General features: G+C 45.9%; 1 protein-coding gene across 1 annotated transcript in view; it reads right to left on the bottom strand.

Moving 5' to 3' along the window:
* VCL (vinculin) overlaps positions 1–22,234 on the bottom strand; it is a 193,017-nt gene that overhangs the window by 65,811 nt on the left and 104,972 nt on the right. The window contains 1 exon segment of the mRNA XM_040438637.1: positions 10,961–11,114. Coding sequence (XP_040294571.1) covers positions 10,961–11,114 — 154 coding nt within the window.

The following is a 22,234-nucleotide window of genomic DNA, read 5'->3' as shown; positions in this document are numbered from 1 at the left end:
AAAACAGCTCTTGAAATATTTTGTTTTGCAGACCTGTGATTTTTAGCCCCTTAGTGGCTAGAACCTGGGATCTTTTAATCCCGGTGTCCTATTCACCCCCAATAGAGCTCTATTAGGGTGAATAGGACTTAACCCCTCAGATATTGCACAAAGCCCAGGGCAGCAGGGAGAGTGTGAATTGCCAGGGATCGCAGAGCCCTGTCAGAGGGCAGGTGCAAGGTATGCGATACCGCCACCGCCACTTACACTTAAATTAATGTGTTAATTATATTCATTGGTGGCGCAGTGGCCACAGTCAATTCCCTCCTCCGCAGTACTAAACTCCTCCTTCTCCACTGGGCAGCTGAGGAGAACATGGCACGTGCTGAGAGCAGCGCCTGCCATGTTCTCTAACAGATACGATCCGGGTCTAAAAGTATTGATTGGGTATCAAAACTTCAATACCTGGTGCAACTCTAGAATAGATACATGCCAATTTTTCGCATATATCTGTTTACAGATTTGGTCGCCAAGGGAATTTGCGGTCGAATCTGCGATTTCTTCCCTATCCATGCCACTTCTAAAAAAAAGAGTGCATGGCGTGGGTTGGGAAGGGGGCCGCCCAGCCTGTCTCTTAACATTTTATAAGCGTCTTTTAGACGTAGATAAAGGAGATTTTTTTATAACTTACCAGTAAAATCTCTTTCTCGCTCTTCATTGGGGGACACAGGAACCGTGGGTATAGCTATGTCCTCTAGGAGGCGTTGACACTAGTAAAAGCTGTTAGCTCCTCCCCTGGCAGCTATACCCCCTCCAGCCTGGAGAGAGAGCTTCAGTTTGTGAACACGCAGTAGGAGAAGCAAGCCAACCAATAAAAAACATGGAACACCAACCATGCCGAAGGACCCAACGGGGTTCAAACCAGCAACTGCCACAACTGTGACCGAACAACAATACTGGGTGGGTGCTGTGTCCCCCAATGAAGAGCAAGAAAGAGATTTTACTGGTAAGTTATACAAAAATCTCCTTTTCTCGCCCATATTCATTGGGGGACACAGGAACCGTGGGACGTCCGAAAGCAGTCCACGGGAGGGAAAAACCACAGACCCATAAAAAAGCAAGCGTCCCTGCTGGCATCTAAGAAAACTGCTGCCTGTAAGATCACGTGGCCCAGGGCAGCGTCCGCCGATGCATACGTGTGCTCCTGGTAAAAAAATTTGAATGTGTGTAAGGGGGACCAGTAGCCGCCTTACACAACTGTGCAGCCGAAGCACAATTCCTCCAAGCCCAAGAAGCGCCCACCACTCTAGTGGAGCGAGCCGTGACACCTAAGGGCGGAACCCTGCTCCGGGTGCGTATGGTTCAGCACTTGCAGACCGAAACGATCGTGCAATTGCCTCCTTGGAGGCCGCCCACCCCTTTCGAGGACCCTCCGGAATGACAAAAAGGGGATCCAGACGGCGGAAGTTACCGGAGGCTGCTAAATAGAGCTCCAGAGCTCTGACAACGTCCAAATGGTGTAACTCCTTTCCCTTAGGGTGTGAAAAAGATGGGCACAGTGAGGGAAGGACAAGTTTCTTGCTAAAATGGAAGTCAGAGACCACCTTTGGAAGAAAGGAAGGGACAGGCCGGTGAACCACCTTGTCCCTATGAATAACCAGGAAAGGTTCTCCGCAGAGAGAGCTGCCAACTCAGACACCATCTAATGGAAGTGACAGCGACCAGAAAAAACTACCTTCCAGGACAGGAGTAGGAGAGAACCTCCCGCCAGGGCTCCAGGAAAAACCTGGAGCGTTGAAAGGACTAAATCCAGGTCCCAAGACGGTAAAGGAAGACAGTGGCGGACATTTCAGCTTCCACACAAACCCAGGAAGGACCTCCAGGTCCTGAATAGATCCTGGACGATGCAGGCTTGCGGATGACATCCACCGGCGAACGAAGAGACCTGAAATCCCAATGGAAGACCGGACTCTGCGAAAGAAGGCCATCTCTGAGCGGCAGTGACCAGGAACGTCTCCTAGAAGGAGAACGAGGTCGGTATACCACGTGCATACCCCAGGGTGACTAGGATAGTCGGAATACCCTCCATCCTGATCTTCTGCAGAACTCTGGGTAGGAGAGAAAGGGGGGGGGGGGGGAAACGCAAAGGAGGGAGAGCCCCTGCCAAAGGGAAATCAGGGCGCCCATGCCGGAAGCTTCAGAGTCAGACTTTAGGCCAACCAGTCCATGTCCGGGCGACCCCAACGCAGACAGATTGCCTCAAACACCTTCCGCAGTCCCGGAATACAGAAGGCCCGTAGCCATTCTGTCCAAGGAGGAAGAAGAAACAGAAGGGTGTTCTGGTCCAGGAATGGAACGTCTATCAGTGTGGCAAGACGTCACAGCAAATCCGCTCCGTCATGGTGTGGGGAGTCTCGTAGCCTACCCACGGAATAGGCGGTGGAAAGTATGACCACCAGAGGCTGACGTGACCTAGACATTAGTCATGTCTTAAGGAAAGTAATGCAGAAACAAGTAGGACACCCAGGACCAGTGGGAAGGATTCACCTTTAGAAGGAAAGATGTGGAGTGCGCCACAACCCACCAGCCGGGGCCGGAACTCTGAAATAGAAGGCCACAAAAGGAACACTCCGTGCAAATGCCGATGCAACAGGCGTTTAGTGACTGTGCCAAAACTCTGCCAGAGGAGGAAGTCAAGAAAGGGGAGCCACAACTGTATCGCTAGCGGAATCCACCACCTGACGAAGGAGCTGAGCAATAAGAACCATAGCATGCAGTGGTAACACAAATACCACTCACCACTCCCCCAGAAGTAGCCAGCGCCTGCCCGTCGGCGCAAAACTAAAGGGGGGGGGAGGATATCCCGTAGAAGTCATGGCACTATACTGCCCCAGTTAAGTAGAGTTAGGCCTCTTTCACACTTGCGTTGTCCGGATCCGGCGTGTACTCCACTTGCCGGAATTACACGCCGGATCCGGAAAAACGCAAGTGTACTGAAAGCATTTGAAGACGGAACCGTCTTCAAAATGCTTTCAGTGTTACTATGGCACCCAGGACGCTATTAAAGTCCTGGTTGCCATAGTAGGAGCAGGGAGCAGGGGAGCGGTATACTTACAGTCCGTGCGGCTCCCCGGGCGCTCCAGAATGACGTCAGAGCGCCCCATGCGCATGGATGACGTGATCCATGTGATCACATGATCCATGCGCTTGGGGCGCCCTGACGTCACTCTGGAGCGCCCGGGGAGCCGCACGGACGGTAGGTATACTGCTCCCCCGCTCCCCGCTACACTTTACCATGGCTGCCAGGACTTTAGCGTCTTGGCAGCCATGGTAACCATTCAGAAAAAGCTAAATGTCGGCTCCGGCAATGCGCCGAAACGACGTTTAGCTTAAGGCCGGATCCGGATCAATGCCTTTCAATGGGCATTAATTCCGGATCCGGCCTTGCGGCAAGTGTTCCGGATTTTTGGCCGGAGCAAAAAGCGCAGCATGCTGCGGTATTTTCTCCGGCCAAAAAACGTTCCGTTCCGGAACTGAAGACATCCTGATGCATCCTGAACGGATTTCTCTCCATTCAGAATGCATTAGGATAATCCTGATCAGGATTCTTCCGGCATAGAGCCCCGACGACGGAACTCTATGCCGGAAGAAAAGAACGCAAGTGTGAAAGAGCCCTTAGCCTTAAACACTTACCTCAGAAGGGCTCTGAACAGGAGCAACAGCAATTCTAGCGTAAGGGTAGAACCCCCAGGAAGGGGGGGGGGGGGACTACAGTCAGTGAACCCTCGACTTGACACATAAGTGTTGCTAGGCAACCCCTCTGAGAAGACACAGGATGTCACAACCATGCACCAAAACAGCACCGAAAGATAAGAAGGAGCCCATGTGGAAACAGCTACTGTTTCCCCCGGCGGCACCCATACACCACAGATGCAGAGCACCAGCACCCGCGGGCATCGGCTGTTGCCATGCCCCACTGTGAAAGAAGCTAAGGCATCTAGAGCCGTGGCGAAGTTCAACTGCAGCACAAGATGCTTAGGTATTCCCCTGTAAGCGGACCACTAGTGGAAAGGGAATGCAAGAGGAAGCACGGTGATGGGAGAAGGCAAATGCATACGGCAGGAACAGAACCCAGTGGAGATGCAATGCCGCCACTTACCGAAGGGGGGATGCATACGTCCGGCACTAAAAACAGTGTAATTGTACTTAGTCCACCAACTGCAGGGGACAATATATAAAGGCAAGTACTGTAACCGTAGTAGTGCAATTACTCCCTATGGAAGGGGTAATGCATACAAGGAGTACTGCTAGCGGAAGTGGTCATGCATACAGCAGGAACTGAATGCAACGGTAGAGAGATTACGTTGTTTATGGAAGGGCACGCATATGCGATATGCAATTACTCCACCTAAGGAAGAGGTAATGCCTACGGTAACCACCGAAACAGTGATAATGCCATAACGAGACTACCTAGTGGAAATGTAATTCCGTCCCCTCTGGAAGGGGGAAACGCCTACGGGTGTCACTGACAACAGCGCTCTAGCAGTTATAATGCCTAAGGTACGTATGGTATGCGGCAATGGTGCAAATACTCCACCTTATGAAAGGGGGTAATGCAAACGACAAGAACTGCTGGCTACTGTGGACGCAATCTCAGAACATTGCAAGGGAGTCGAGATAGAGCCCAAATCACTGATCCCCTCTCGCGTCTGAGGGGGACCCTTGGGGGTGTGCGGGAGACCGAGGAGAAATGTTCTGCTCTGGCTCGCTTGCGCGCAGTTCTATCTCACAGAAACTGCCCGTGGCAGCGTAGGCCACACTGGTGGGGATATATCAACCAAACGACCCTGAAGGGTGGAGTGGGAACTTGCAGAGGTTCTCCATTGGATCATGCAGGTGGAGAATTATCAACCAAATGGCCCTGGAGGACGGATTGGGAAACCAGAAGTCCTGTACTGGAGTGTGCTGGAGAATTATCAACCAAACAGCCCCGAAGGACGGATTGGGAACTTCCAGAGGTTCTGCACCGGATTTCGCTGGTGGAGAATTATCAACCAAACGGCCCCGGAGGACGGATTGGGAATCCAGAGGTCCTGTACTGGAGTGCGCTGGAGAATTATCATACAAACGGCCCCGGAGGACAGATTGGGAACAAGAGGTCCTGTGCTGGAGAATATATCAAACAAAAACGGCCCCGGAGGGCGGATTGGTAATCCAGAGGTCCTGTGCTGGAAAACTATCAACCACACGACCCGGAGGGCGGATTGGGAACTATGAGATGTCCTCCTTTGTCCGCTATAGGACACGGGCCCAGCCTGGTACCACACAGACCGGGTGGTCCTGCGGTGATGAGGGGGGCAGTATGAAACTTACATTTTTACATATTTTTTTTTTTTTTAACTATGATGTCCAAGTGGGCAGAAAGGCAGGAAGGGGTTAATTGCACAGGACCTCTGGATTACCAATCCGCCCTCCGGGGCCGTTTTTGGTTGATATATTCTCCAGCACAGGACCTCTTGTTCTGTGTTAACGGTTAAGGCACATTGTACTGGAGACTGTGTTTGTACATGACAAGTTTGGTGGAATAAAGACCGGGACCGGAAAACTTACCATGAGTTCTGGAGCCTTCTTTCTCTACATACATATGATGTCTGTACTGGCTTGGGTCTGTTCCGTGCACAGATTTACAGGATTGATACGGGTGAGCTGGATAATCTCCAATTTCTATTTCAATTACTCGCCTATGGAAGGCTGGTGCCGGTTGCAGAGGTGGCTGGCCAGAAAGGGTTAAGCTGTCTGAAGACCAGGGCGGGGCTTAGCGGCATGTAGGAGAGGGAAGTGAGGCGGGAAGAATTCGCACCACAGCGCACCCCCACACCCTGTCCAGAGATGCAATTAACCCCTTAAGCGCCCAGACAAGAGCGGATCGCATATAGGGGAGTGGGGGAGCTCCTCCGCTCCCTTCCTTGCTTGTCGACCGGTGCATGATCCCGGTCCGCAGCGGATGAAGCTGCAGCCGGGCCAAAGTGTTCGCGCACGGCCGACCGGAAGCTGTCGGTCAGCCGGAGCGTAGAGGTACCGAGAAGAGAGAGCGGAAGCGCCGCATTCATCCACCGGCCGGGGGATGTCACCCCGGACTGGAAAGATCGCTGGCTGAAAAATCCTGCGGCGGCCGGCATCATACCGGCTTTAACCCTTCCAGAGCGGCGCTTGTTGGTGCCGGTCCCCGAGAGGGGTGTAACTCCTTTTCCTAGATGGTGGTAGCTGCGGGACCGGCGGAGACACCATGGAGTATAACCATGGCCGGCCGAGACAGGAGCGCTGCAAGGAAGTTTTTTAACCCCCTAAGTGGCCGCGTAGCCGGCGGCCTAGAGGGGAAGTGAGGGGGTCCTGGTGCCACAACAACATAGTGCAGCGCAGATCTGCTGAAAACTAATAACTGAGGGCCCTCAGATCCTGTCTGCAGTCATGCTTGGCAGAACCTAGTGAGGCCCCATGAACAGCAGCAAATCTGCCCCATATCCTGAGGCAGAGACCCCTAATTCTATAATAAAGCAAGACTATTGCCACCACGGGGGAGGGGGAGACCAACCAAGAGGGTTAAACATACTCACCTAGTCCCGTGTACTCACCTCTCTTCTCTTTCATGCCGCCATCTTCACCCCTCCTCTGGTCCAGTAGGGTCACCCCTTCAGCTACTGGCACCATAGTGGCAGGACACTGGAAAAGGGGGCCTTGGATGGGTGACCCCTTGGCTGGCGGGATGCAGGGGAGCGAGGCTGCCCTGGTCCACCTTGTCTTCTGTGGGGGAGGCAGCAGTGTGGGTGACCGGCACTGGCACAGATCGACCCCGGGAGAGCAGGGGGGCGAGGCGTCCACTGTTTTCCCATCTGAAAAAGAAGGAAAAAAATAAACTAAAATAAAAAATCTTCAGGAGATTCCCTGCAGAGCAGGGAGGTCTTGCCTCCTATTGACACTAGAAAAAAACTGGCTGGAGGGGGTATAGCTGCCAGCTTTTACTAGTGTCAACGCCTCCTAGAGGACATAGCTATACCCACGGTTGAATGAATATGGGCGAGAAATTATCAAAATCTACGACAGCAAGAGAGCTGGCGTAGATTTAGGCCGGCGGTGGATGCGCCTAAGTTATATAGAGGCCGGCGCCTCTACATAATTTAGGTGCATCAAGCGCCAGCGCACAGTTATTAAGTCAGGCGTCTAAAACATCAGGTTTAATAAATGACCCCACACTTTAGGGAGCTTGCTTTCTGCACTGGGGCACAGTCATGCTGGAACAGAAAAAAAGCCTGACACAAACTTTGAAGCATACCATTGTTCAAAATGTTTTGGTATGCCAAATATTTCCTTTGATTGGAACTATGGGGCCTAGGAAAACCCCTGAAAAACAACACCACAACATTATTCCTTCTCCAATAAACTTTGTAGTTGGCACAATGCAGTCAATCAGGTATTGTATTCCTATTTGCCAAACCCAAACTCGTCCATCAGACTGCCAGATAGAGAAGTGTGATTCGTCACTCCATAAAACATATTTCCACTGCTCTAGTGGCGGCATGCTTTACACCGCTCCCATCTGCTTGGCGAGGTAAAGCTTGGCTGCAGCTACTTGGCCATAAAGCTCCTGGGCACACAGTTTTTGTGCTGATGTTAATGCCTAAGGAGGTTTGTAACTCTGCATTTACTGAGTCAGCAGAGCATTGGCAACTTTCAAGAACTCAGTGGCGCCGCTCAAACTTTACCTGGTCTGAGTTGCTGTGGTTCCTGAAAGCTTCCACTTTGCAGTAATACCACTCACAGTTGAAATAACAGTTATTCCTTTCAACTCTCCCATAAACATACAGTACCAAATTTACATATGTTTTCATTAATGAGAGAAGAATACAGAGTCTGACAGCAGCTCATCTCCCGTGGGAACAAAGCATCAGGAATTTTTAGGCTGGGGCCACAGCTAGAGATAGACCATTTGTAGGATTAATTATAACTACTCTTCTATCAAGTGACAGCTTCAAGCAATAGACTGCATACAGGTTAATCAACTGGTTAGGGTTATAGATATAGCTCAGTAGTTAAAAGGTGCCTGTCACCATGAAATGCAATGTGATATGCAGACAGCATGCTATAGACCGGAGGTGCTGAGCAGACTGATATATAGTTTTGTACAAAAAGATTTAGAGCATTTAAACCTCTGCTTTTTTTATGGATAGTGGTCATGTGGGCAGCCCTACTCAGTGATTGACAGCCTTCCCTGTATGCCAAGTCATGCAGAGATAACAGTTGATCACTGAGTGGCACCACCACACGTGATGCTTATGCATAAAAAGAAGAGAGGTTGAAAGGACAAAATTTCACACAACTACATCAATCTGCTCAGCTCCTGCTGCTCTATAATACGACTGAAACGACTAAATTTTTTGCATCGAGGATTCATTTGTGTCATGTGACCACGGAGCGGGAGTGAAGCGCTTGCTATTACTTACCACTCCTTGGTCACCCACCGGCCCGCGCTGTGCTGCACTTTCTTCCTGACACATCGTCAGGACATAGTGCACGTATGACCCGACGCTGTGTGATGTCAGGACGTCAGTGCAGCGCGCATAGAAGATGAAGGAGCTGTGGAGTGGCGCCCCTACAGGAAAGGCAAGTACTGTCGCTGGGGACATGTCTAGGAGGGGGGGAGATGGTGGCACTGGGGGGCAGTTGGTGGCACTGGGGGGCAGTTGGGGACGCAAGCTAGTGGCACTTAGTGGCACAGGGGGGGGGAAAGCTGGTGACACTGGGTTGGAGCTGGCGGCACTAGGGTGAGGAAGAGCTGAAGGTACTGGGGGAACGGAGCTGATGGCACTGTGGGAAACTGATGCACTTGGGCTGATCGCACAGGGGGGGAACGAAGGGTGTTGGGGACTGATGGCAGGGGGTCTGATGAGTTTTTATAAAACAGTCTATTTATTCATGTTTTCTTATTAGATTACTCGATTAAATTGTAAAAAAATAAAATAAAAAATAAAAAATTATTAAATACTCGATTTCTAAAATAATCGTTTACTGCAGCCCTACTCTATAATATGCAGCATGCAGACTGCACTTCATTATCATGGTGACAGGTTCCCCTAACTACCGAGCTACAACTGTAGTCCTAAGCAGTAAATAAACCTATACCAAGTGACAGCTTTAAGAAGCAGACTGCATACAAGTTAAAATCTGTCCTCCAAAAAGTCTAGCTGTGGCCCCATCATAAAAATGTTCTCTTGGGACAGAAGAGATGTTTCTAAACCTAAATTATTGAAAGGAAATTAATTGGTGCATGGAGGTAACTATAGCCATAGCAGCCACAGCACTTGCTATAGGTCCCACAGGTTATCATGTGCAAGAACATTGTACCTCTTTGCGGGGAACAACAATATAGAGGCTTTTTGGTCTAATGTGAGCTTACAGATATATATTATAATATATACACCTCTTATTATTGCCACTTATGCTGCCGTTTTAATTTTCTAAACTAGGTGATGGAGGCCCCCCTCTTATTTTGCTATGGTGCCATAGGAATCATAGTTATGCCCTTCGGTCTACAGTATTAAAATACATCTGCGTAAAGCGTTTCCTAAGCCTGACTTCCTGAGATGGTGCCGCTCTTTCTCGGACAGGTCGTTTTCTGTTCTTTGTACATGTGCAGCCCCTTGTACCTGATGAAGGGGAGTGATTCCCCGAAACGCGTTGTATTGCTGCAATAAAATATTGTACTGGTGACCTGTGGACGTTTTTTTGCGCCGTGGGACGTTTTGCTTTCTACTTACTACTTACCTTCTTGGGGATCCCAGGCATCTCCGATAAGAAGATTCCTCTTGATCCCGTGGCTGCAGATCGCCATTTCCAGGTGTTCAGGTCCTTCTGATTAGCTTATACTAGAGTTGTGCCTAACATTTGCACAACCTCACAAGGTGAGCCTTGCAATTTATTATTCTTTTATCCTTTGGTTCTCGCAGAATTACCCTATGGTGCGCACATCTGTTTAATTACAGTACAAACCAAGCCTGCTTACCAAATACAACTATCTATGGATCTATCATAATAAACTAGAAACTGTACTGTGTGCATCATCTAATTGAGGATAGGTCATTTTTACAGCTCTATTTTAATTAATAAATGTATATAAAATAACTTTTTTATAGATATCAGCATTGTACCATTCCTTCTAGACAGTTATGAATAAATAGACAACCAAGCGTTACCATTTCCTTTATCAAAGGTGTGTGTCTTTCCAAAGTCTGGGGGGGAACTACTCCCCTTAGGGAGAGAGCACCTTAATCAGTGTGAGGAGACTTCTAGGCCATACATGCTCCTCAGAATTCCAGAGGAGCATGTATGGCCTATAAGTCTCCTCACACTGATTAAGGTGCTCTCTCCCTAAGGAGAGTCGTTCCCCCCCTGACCCGGACACAGGCCTCTCACCCAGTTAAGCCAGTACTCTCTGCTCTGCACTGATGAGGGGCAATCACCCCGAAACAGCTGTCTGCAGATGAGGTGCTGGCTTATTTAATATCCAAGCCATGTCTCAAGGCTTATTTTAAGAGCTGAACACTGATAGCTGCCTTACATCTGGTGGCATTAGAGGCAGAGCTTGTTAAGAGCTCATTTGCATCCCTCCTTCTAAAGTCTGACACTGGCAGCACTAATTTCAGAGTGTGAGAGAGTGTGGTCACACCCTCAACTGATGACACCCAGTTGTCTTCTTAACATTTATGAGGAATACAATTTTTACTAACCCACAGGTCATCTGTAATGACTAGACCGAAGGAAATATTTAACATGAAGAGAACCCTACTGTGCGATTTAAAATGGATTTCCTTAGCACTTTATTTTAGACAAATGTTCATAAACATCTCAATTATATATTCTGGACTTCTTACAATTGTGAAAAGGTAGTTAGGACATATACTGTATGCTCCATTCTTTTCTGTCTCACCTGAGCAGCATCAATCCTTTTTCCAATAGCCTGTTTGGAGTTTGTTAGGGCTTCCAATTTTCGAGCAGCATTCTCTACTTTAGCTGTTAGGAGATCTAATCCTTGAGATACTTGCTGTGCTTTCTGCATTGCAACAGGGGTAGCCCCTTGCCCTCTATAAAGGAAAGGCGATGAGTAAAAAAATTATAATAATAATTATAAAGTATCAAAAACTGCTGCACAACACTGCTTAGATAACACTCTCTGAAAACATTACATGGACAACCTTTATTGTTGCTGTATCTAGAAAAGTCAAATTACTACAGGAAATGTGCCTGCATAAGGGAGTTTTTTGGGTTATGGATACTGGTGACCTATTCAATAGGCTAGGTCATCAGTATCATACTGACATGGGGCTAACACCCAGTACTCCTACTGATCAGCTGTTACCTGCAACCGTGGTTCCAGGAAGTAAGTAGTGTATGGAGCTCTGAAAACTGTGTAGTGGTGGTTCTCGGTTACTGCAGCGGATGCTGCTATTCAAGTGAAGCGTACAGAACTGTGGTGGGTCGGCTCCATACACTGTTTACTTCCAGGAACTGGGACAGCAGGTAATAACTGATTAGTGAGGGTGTCAGGTGTTGGACCCCCTACCAATCTGATAATGATGATCTATCCTGTGCATTGGTCATCAGTATCCATTACCTGGAAAACCCCTTAACTAGGAAGATTCAAGAGTCTGATAAAGGATGTCAAGTGTGTTTACTGGTGAGTTTTGAAACAGGACTGCCCAATTAATCAATGTAAAAAATGATAGAGGCAAAAGTATAATTTTTTTAGTAATTACAAAAAATGTAATGGTGCAAAATATAATAAATACATTTTTGTAGTACACTGGTACTCCCATTGAAAAGTAGCTCAGGATGGTGGTGGTGGTCCTGTAATAGTCTGCTAAAAACATTCAATTTCCTATATAGTATATTATGCATAGCTAAGTTTATTGCCCTATCTAAAAGGGTGGTACTCCCAGCTGCCAAAGTAGTCTGGTCTTCCAAGAATAGATAGTACTCCCATTAAGAGCAGCTCAGGATGGTGATGTCACACTTTGAATGAATTGTGTTCTCTAGGGACAGAAGGTACTCCCATTAGGGCTCATGCACACGACCGTATGCATTTTGCAGTCCGCAAAACACGGATCTGCAAAAATACGAATGACGTCCATGTCCATTCTGTATTTTGCGGAACGGCACAGCTAGCCCTAATGGAACAGTGCTATCCTTGACCATTATGCGGACAATAACAGGACATTTCTATTTATTTGCGGAATAGTCATCTGGACATACGGAAACGGAATGCACACAAAGTAACTTCAGTTTTTTTTTTGCAGAAAAATGAAATGAATGGTTCCACATACGGTTCGCAAAAAAAAAAAAAACAGAACGGACACAGAAAGATAATATGTTTGTGTGCATAAGCCCTTAAAAGGAGCAGTGTCAGAGATACCTCGGGCCACTGCTGACTCTGTCCAAGTCACGTTACTTCCCTGGCATGCACATCAGGCATGCTATCCAGTACATCACCTCCTACCGGGATGATAAGAGAGGAGAGCAGCCTGCTGCCGCCTGCCCCACACATGGCTAACAAAATAATTGCTTGCTAATCATAATTGAGATATAATGTTCAATTAACCGTGATTTTGATTTAGGTCATAATCACCCAGCTCTATTTTAAAGGCGTATTAAAAATTTTTAATTCATTATTTATTGTTCCGTTAGAACTGTAATGAGGTTTCCAATTTGTTGTGTAAATACTGCTGCCCTGATATACTGTATATGTATACCATAGATACAGGTGAAACTCGAAATAAATTTGAATATATCATGCAAAAGTCCATTTATTTCAGTAATAAAAATTAAAAGGAGCTGCATCAATGCAGCCTAAAATTTGAATTTTGTGAAAAGGCTCAGTGTCACACTCTAGTCAGCTAATTAATCCATACCCCCGGAGCAAAGGGTACCTCAAAATTGAGACTTAATGGCTTACAGCTTATGAAACCCCAATCATCCAAATTATAACAAATAAAGGCCTCATGCACACGGCCGTTGTTTTGGCGGCTCGGATGCGGACCCATTCACTTCAACGGGGCCGCAAAAGATACGGACAGCACTCAGTGTGCTGTCCGCATCCGTTGCTCCGTTCCTTGGCCCCGCAAAACAAAATATAACATGTCCTATTCTTGTCCGAGCTTTGCAGACAAGAATAGGCAGTTATATTAAAGGTTGTCCGTGTCGTAATTGCGGAACGCGCACGGACGCCATCTGAGTTTTGCGGATCTGCGATTTGCGAACCGCAAAACACACCACGGTCGTGTGCATGTAGCCTAAGGCTTGAAATATCTCGCTTTGCATGTAATGAGTCTCTTATGTTAGTTTCACCTTTTAAGTTGTATTACTGAAATAAATTTACTTTGCACGATAGTCAAATTTTGCGAGTTTCCCCTCTAGTACTGGACAATGGTATGCTGGAGAGCAATTAGTATTATTGTATAATAGCTGTCCTCAGCGGTCAAGTGTGCAAGAACAAAGGCTAGTTTTGGACTGTTTTTTTTTATTGCACACAGGTGTTAGGGTACTTTCACACTAGCGTTTGAGTTTTCCGGTATTGAGTTCCGTCACAGGAGCTCAATACCGGTAAAAAAACTGATCAGTTTTACCCTAATGCATTCTGAATGGAGAGCATTCCGTTCAGGATGCAACAGTTCAGTCCCTCTTACGTTTTTTGGACAGAGAAAATACTGCAGTATGCTGCAGTTTTCTCTCCGGCCAAAAATACTGAACACTTGCCGGAATGCCGGATCCGGCATTAATTTACATTGAAATGTATTAGTGCCGGATCCAGCATTAAGTGATCCGGCAAAACGGATCCGGATTTCCGGTCTGCGCATGCGCAGACCTTTATAAATTCAAAAATAAATCCGTTATTTCAATGCATTTGTCAGGCGGATCCGGATCAGTCTGACAAATGCCATCCCTGGCATCCGGATTGCCGGATATAGCAGGCGTTCCGGCGACAGAACTGCCTGCCGGAATCCTCTGCCGCAAGTGTGAAAGTACCCTTAACACTATTGTTGTTGTCAGCTCCTAGGCCAAACAACTTCATTAACCTTCTGAGGCTACTTTCACACTAGCGTTCGGAGCGGATCCGTCTGATGTTTCATCAGACGGATCCGCTCCGATAATGCAGACGTTCGCATCCGTTCAGAACGGATGCGTCTGCATTAAAACTTAGAAAATTTGTGAAAGTTGTCTGAGCGGATCCGTTCAGACTTTACATTGAAAGTCAATGGGGAACGGATCAGCTTGAAGATTGAGCCATATTGTGTCATCTTCAAGCGGATCCGTCCCCATTGACTTACATTGTAAGTCTGGACGGATCCGCTCGCCTCCGCACGGCCAGGCGGACACCCGAACGCTGCAAGCAGCGTTCAGGTGTCCGCTCACTGAGCGGAGGCTGAACGCTGGCAGGCGGATGCATTCTCAGTGGATCCACCTCCACTGATAATGCATTGGGGCCAGACGGATGCGTTCGGGGCCGCTCGTGAGCCCCTTCAAACGGTGCGCACGAGCGGACACCCGAACGCTAGTGTGAAAGTAGCCTTAAAGTTCCAGGCTCAGGTGCACAAAAGTTTTGAACTTGTATCATTAGACAAAACAGCAGCATGAAACACAAGATTATGTGAGCTTACATTTGTTCTTTTTTCTTAGTTTGGATTTTATGTTGGCTGGTTCTTTATGTTGAGCAATATACCTGTGTTACTTGCAAAATCATGACAAACATTTTAAATGTAACGGTCATTATTTTAATGTGTAGGAGCAGGGCCATTTTTGTAATACACTGTGCTCCCCGTATTGTTATTATCCATATTGCTTTCTTCGCTGGCTGGATTCATTTTTCCATCTCATTATACACCGCTCGTGTGCAAGCACGACCACCACTCTGCAATTCATAGTCTAGTGCTTTTTTTCTATAGAGTGCAAGCACGGCCACCGCTGCTGGATTGTAGGGTGGTCGAAACCATAGAAACTAGCAGTGTATAATATGATGGAAAAAAGAATCCAGCCAGCAAAGCAAGCTACAGTCAAGTCCATATAATATTGGGACATCAACACAATTCTAACATTTTTGGCTCTATACACCACCACAATGGATTTGAAATGAAACGAACAAGATGGGCTTTAACTGCAGACTGTCCGCTTTAATTTAAGGGTATTTACATCCAAATCAGGTGAACGGTGTAGAAATTACAACAGTTTGCATATGTGCCTCCCGCTTGTTAAGTGACCAAAAGTAATGGGACAATTGGCTTTTCAGCTGTTCCATGACCAGGTGTGTGTTATGCTCTCATTATCCCAATTACAATGAGCAGCTAAAAGGTCCAGAGTTCATAATAAATGTGCTATTTGCATTTGGAATCTGTTGCTGTCAACTCTCAAGATGAGATCCAAAGAGCTGTCACTATCAGTGAAGCAAGCCATCATTAGGCTAAAAAAAAAAAAACAAACCCATTAGGGAGATGGCAAAAAAAATTGGCGTGGCCAAAACAACTGTTTGGAGCATTTTTAAAAAGGAACGCACTGGTTAGCTCAGTAACACCAAAAGACTCGGAAGACCACTGAAAACAACTGTGGTGGATGACCGAAGAACTCATTCCCTAGTGAAGAAAACACCCTTCACAACAGTTGGCTAGATCAAGAACACTCTCCAGGAGGTAGGTGTATGTGTGTCAAAGTCAACAATCAAGAGAAGTCTTCACCAGAGTGAATACAGAGGGTTCACCATAAGATGTAAACCATTGGTGAGCCTCAAAAACAGGAAGACCAGATTAGAGTTTGCCAAACGACCTCAACATCCTATGGACAGAGGAGACCAAGATCAACTTGTACCAGAGTGATGGGAAGAGACGAGTATGGAGGAGGAAAGGAACTGCTCATGATCCTAAGCATACCACCTCATCAGTGAAGCATGGTGGTGGTAGTGTCATGTCGTAGGCATGTATGGCTACCAATGGAACTGGTTCTCTTGTATTTATTGATGTGACTGCTGACAAAAGTAGCAGGATGAATTCTGAAGTGTTTCAGGCAATATTATCTGCTCCTATTGAGCCAAATGCTTCAGAACTCATTGGACAGCGCTTCACAGTGCAGATGGACAATTATCCAAAGCATACTGCAAAAGCAACCAAAGAGTTTTTTAAGGGAAAGAAGTGGAATGTTATGCAATGGCAAAGTTAATCACCTGACCTGAATCCGATTGAGCATGCATTTCACTTGCTGAAGACAAAACTGAAGGGAAAATGCCCCAAGAACAAGCAGGAACTGAAGACAGTTGCAGTAGAGGCCTGGAAGAGGATCACCAGGGATGAAACCCAGCGTCTGGTAAAGTCTATGCATTCCAAACTTCAGGCTGTAATTGACTGCAAAGGATTTGCAACCAAGTATTAAAAAGTAAAAGTTTGATTGCACTACACTACTTTCGCGGTTTATTGCTCGGTCATACAACTTACCACCCAAATGAATTTTACCTCTTTTTTTTCTCACTAATAGAGCTTTTATTTGGTGGTATTTCATTGCTGCTGACATTTTTAATTTTTTTTTTGTTATTAATCGAAATTGACTGAATTTTTGGCAAAAAAATGACATTTTTCACTTTCAGTTGTAAATTTTTTCAAATAAAACTACATTTCTATATAAATTTTTCTCTAAATTTACTGTTCTACATGTCTTTGATAAAAAAAAATGCAATAAGTGTATATTTATTGGTTTGCGCAAAAGTTATAGCGTTTACAAACTATGGTACAAAAATGTGAATTTCCGCATTTTGAAGCAGCTCTGACTTTCTGAGCACCTGTCATGTTTCCTGAGGTTCTACAATGCCCAGACAGTAGAAACACCCCACAAATGACCCCATTTCGGAAAGTAGACACCCCAAGGTATTCGCTGATGGGCATAGTGAGTTCATAGAAGTTTTTATTTTTTGTCACAAGTTAGCGGAAAATGATGAATTTTATTATTTATTTATTTTTCCTTACAAAGTCTCATATTCCACTAACTTGTGACAAAAAATAAAAACTTCCATGAACTCACTATGCCCATCACGAAATACCTTGGGGTGTCTTCTTTCCAAAATGGAGTCACTTGTGGGGTAGTTATACTGCCCTGGCATTTTAGGGGACCTAAAGCGTGAGAAGTCTGGAATCAAAATGCCTAAAAAATGCCCTGTGAAATCCTAAAGGTGCTCTTTAGAATTTGGGCCCCTTTGGGCACCTAGGCTGCAAAAAAGTGTCACACATGTGGTATCGCCGTACTCAGAAGAAGTAGGGCAATGTGTTTTGGGGTGTATTTTTACATATACCCATGCTGGGTGAGAGAAATATCTCTCTAAAAGTCAACTTTTCCCATTTTGTCATACAAAGTTGTCATTTTAGAGAGATATTCCTCTCACCCAGCATGGGTATATGTAAAAAGACAACCCAAAACACATTGCCCAACTTCTCCTGAGTACGGCGATACCACATGTGTGACACTTTTTTGCAGACTAGGTGCGCAAAGGGGCCCAAATTCTAAAGAGTACCTTTAGGATTTCACAGGGCATTTTTTACGCATTTGGATTCCAAATTACTTCTCACGCTTTAGGTCCCCTAAAATGCCAGGGCAGTATAAATATCCCACAAGTGACCCCATTTTGGAAAGAAGACACCCCAAAGTATTCCGTGAGGGGCATGGGGAGTTCCTAGAATTTTATTTTTTTGGCACAAGTTAGCGGAAATTATAATATATATATATATAATATATATATAATATATATATATATATATATATATATATATATATATATATATATTTTTTTTTTTTTATATTTTTTTTCTTCTTCTTACAAAGTCTCATATTCCACTAACTTGTGGCAAAAAAATAAAATTTTACATGAACTCACCATACCCCTCACGGAATACCTTGGGGTGTCTTCTTTCCAAAATGGGGTCACATGTGGGGTATTTATACTGCCCCGGCATTTTAGGGGCCCTGAAGCGTGAGAAGTCTGGAATATAAAATGTCAAAAAAAAATTACGCATTTGGATTCCGTAAGGGGTATGGTGAGTTCATGTGAGATTTTATTTTTTGTCACAAGTTAGTGGAATATGAGACTTTGTAAGAAAAAACAAAACAAAAAAAAATAAAAAATTTCCGCCAACTTGTGTAAAAAAAAAAAAATCTTCTATGAACTCGCCATGCCCCTCAAAAGTGATCTTTTTATAGCGCCGCAGCGATTTTACGGCGTTTTTGCAGTGATCATAAAAAAAAAATTGTCACTGCGGTGGGGCGGACTGAACGCAAGTGTGCGCACAAGATCAGGCCTGATTGGGCGAACACTGCGTTTTTTGTAGAGCCTATAGAACATGTCCTATTCTTGTCCGCAATTGCGGACAAGAAAAGGCATTTTCTATATAGTTCTGGCAATGTGCGGATCCGCAAAATGCGGAAAGCACATTGCCGGTGTCCGTGTTTTGCGGATCCGCGGTGTCAGTGTTTTGCGGATCCGCAAAACACATACGGACGTCTGAATGGATCCTTACAGGGGGGTGATCTATGACAGGGGGGTGATCAGGTAGTCTAATATGGGGTGATCAGGTGTTAATAAGGGGTTAATAAGTGACAGGGGGGGGGTGTAGTGTAGTGGTGTTTGGTGCTACTTTACAGAGCTGCCTGTGTCCTCTGGTGGTCGATCCTAGCAAAAGGGACCACCAGAGGACCAGGTAGCAGGTATATTAGACGCTGTTAACAAAACAGCGTCTAATATACATTTCAGGGGTTAAAAAAAAACACGCATTTACAGCCTGCCAGCGAATGATTGCCGCTGGCAGGCTGTGGATCAGCTCGTTTACCTTCCGATCCTGTGAACGCTCGCTCCTGTGTGCGCGCGTTCACAGGAAATCTCGCGGCTCGTGAGATGACACGCCGGCGCGTCAAGGAGGAATGAATCGACCGCCTCCGGAACGCAATCCTGCGTTAGGCGGTCCGGAGGCGGTTAAAGTGGTTGTCTCATCATGGACAATGGTGGCATAATCGCTAGGATATGCCCCCATTGTCTTATAGGTGCCGATCCCACTGATGGGACCCGCACCTATATCGAGAACAGAGCCCCACAAGTGAAGTAGGGTGCAATGCTCATGCGCAGCCGCCCTTCATTCATTTTCTATGGGGTCGGCGAGAATAGCCGAGCGATGGCTCGGCTATTTTCATTGGCCCCATAGAAAAGAATGGTACGCTCCCATTCACTGCTATAGGGAGCCAGCTTGGTGGTGGCCGGACCGGAGTCCTCCAGCCACCACCTTGTGGGGCTCCGTTCTCGATATAGGTGCGGGTCCCACAGGTGGGACCTGCACCTATAAGACAATAGGGGCATATCCTAGCGACATGCCCACATTGTCCATGATGAGACAACCCCTTTAAGCTCTCACTATTGAGAAGGCAGGGAGACAGGTAACAGCTGTTCTACACTATATAGGCACAGTTATAATACATAGCTGTCCCTTTATAGTGTAGAACAGCTGTTACCATTCTCCCTACCCTCTCAATAGTGCTCACTGTTTGCAGTAATTCATCTACAGTTGCAAGAAAAAGTATGTGAACCCTTTGGAATGGTATGGATTTCTGCCAAAATTGGTCATAAAATGTGATCTGATCTTCATCTAAGTCACAACAATAGACAATCACAGACTGCTTAAACTAACAACACACAAAGAATTAAATGTTACCATGTTTTTATTGAACACACCATGTAAACATTCACAGTGCAGATGGAAAAAGTATGTGAACCACTAGACTAATGACATCTCCAAAAGCTAATTGAAGTGAGGTGTCAGCCAACTGGAGTCCAATCAATGAGATGAGATTGGAGGTGTTGATTACAGCTGCCCTGCCCTATAAAAAAAACACACCAGTTCTGGGTTTGCTTTTCACAAGAAGCATTGCCTGATGTGAATGATGCCTCGCACAAAAGAGCTCTCAGAAGACCTACGATTAAGAATTGTTGACTTGCATAAAGCTGGAAAGGGTTATAAAAGTATCTCCAAATGCCTTGCTGTTCATCAATCAACGGTAAGACAAATTGTCTTTAAATGGAGAAAGTTCAGCACTGTTGCTACTCTCCCTAGGAGTGGCCGTCCTGTAAAGATGACTGCAATAGCACAGTGCAGACTGCTCAATGAGGTGAAGAAGAATCCTAGAGTGTCAGCTAAAGACTTACAAAAGTCTCTGGCATATGCTAACATCCCTGTTAGCGAATCTACGATATGTAAAACACTAAACAAGAATGGATTTCATGGGAGGATACCACAGAGGAAGCCACTGCAGTCCAAAACAAACATTGCTGCACGTTTAGGGTTTGCACAAGAGCACCTGGATGTTCCACAGCAGTACTGGCAAAATATTCTGTGGACCAAAGTTGAGTTGTTTGGAAGAAACACACAACACTGTGTGGAGAAAGAGGCACAGCACACCAACATTAAAACCTCATCCCAACTGTGAAGTATGGTGGTGGGGGCATCATGATTTGGGCCGCTTTGCTGCGTCAGGGCCTGGACGGATTGCTATCATCGAAGGAAAAATGAATTCCCAAGTTTATCAAGACATTTTGCAGGAGAACTTAAAGGGAACCTGTCACCGGGATTTTGTGTATACAGCTGAGGACATGGGTTGCTAGATGGCCGCTAGCACATCCGCAATATCCAGTCCCCATAGCTCTGTGTGCTTTTATTGTGTAAAAAAACTATTTTATCCATATGCAAATTAACCTGAGATGAGTCCTGTATGTGAGATGAGTCAGGGACAGGACTCATCTCAGGGTAATTTGCATATGTATCAAATCGTTTTTTTTACACAATGAAAGCACACATAGCTATGGGGACTGGGTATTGCGGATGTGCTAGCGACCATCTAGCAACCCATGTCCTCAGCTCTATACACAAAATCCTGGTGACAGGTTCACTTTAAGGCCATCTGTCCACCAGCGGAAGCTCAACAGAAGATGGGTGTTGCAACAGGACAACGACCCGAAGCATAGAAGTAAATCAACAACAGAATGGCTTAAACAGAAGAAAATACGCCTTATGGAGAGGCTCGGTCAGAGTCCTGATCTGAACCCGAATGAGATGCTGTGGCATAAACTCAAGAAAGCGATTCACAACAGACATCCCAAGAATATTGCTGAACTGAAACAGTTCTGTAAAGAGAAATGGTCAAGAATTACTCCTGACCGTTGTGCACGTCTGATCTGCAACTACAGTCGTGGCCAAAAGTTTTGAGAATTACATAAATATTGGAAATGGGAAAAATTGCTGCTTAAGTTTTTATAATAGCAATTTACATATACTCCAGAATGTTATGAAGAGTGATCAGATGAATTGCATAGTCCTTCTTTGCCATGAAAATTAACTTAATCCCAAAAAAACCTTTCCACTTCATTTCATTGCTGTCATTAAAGGACCTGCTGAGATCATTTCAGTAATCATCTTGTTAACTCAGGTGAGAATGTTGACGAGCACAAGGCTGGAGTTCATTATGTCAGGCTGATTGGGTTAAAATGGCAGACTTGACATGTTAAAAGGAGGGTGATGCTTGAAATCATTGTTCTTCCATTGTTAACCATGGTGACCTGCAAAGAAACGCGTGCAGCCATCATTGCGTTGCATAAAAATGGCTTCACAGGCAAGGATATTGTGGCTACTAAGATTGCACCTCAATCAACAATTTATAGGATCATCAAGAACTTCAAGGAAAGAGGTTCAATTCTTGTTAAGAAGGCTTCAGGGCATCGAAGAAAGTCCAGCAAGCGCCAGGATCATCTCCTAAAGAGGATTCAGCTGCGGGATCGGAGTGCCACCAGTGCAGAGCTTGCTCAGGAATGGCAGCAGGCAGGTGTGAGCGCATCTGCACACACAGTGAGGCAAAGACTTTTGGAAGATGGCCTGGTGTCAAGAAGAGCAGTAAAGAAGCCACTTCTCTCCAAAAAAAACATCAGGGACAGATTGATCTTCTGCAGAAAGTTTGGTGAATGGACTGCTGAGGACTAGGGCAAAGTCATATTCTCCGATGAAGCCTCTTTCCGATTGTTTGGGGCATCTGGAAAAAGACTTGTCCAGAGAAGAAAAGGTGAGCGCTACCATTAGTCCTGTGTCATGCCAACAGTAAGCATCCTGAGACCATTCATGTGTGGGGTTGCTTCTCATCCAAGGGAGTG

Source organism: Bufo bufo, chromosome 6 (genome assembly GCF_905171765.1).
Source record: "Bufo bufo chromosome 6, aBufBuf1.1, whole genome shotgun sequence".
Classification (NCBI taxonomy): domain Eukaryota; kingdom Metazoa; phylum Chordata; class Amphibia; order Anura; family Bufonidae; genus Bufo; species Bufo bufo.
Note: the sequence above shows the minus strand (reverse complement) of the source record. Positions and strands in the feature narration are given on the sequence as shown.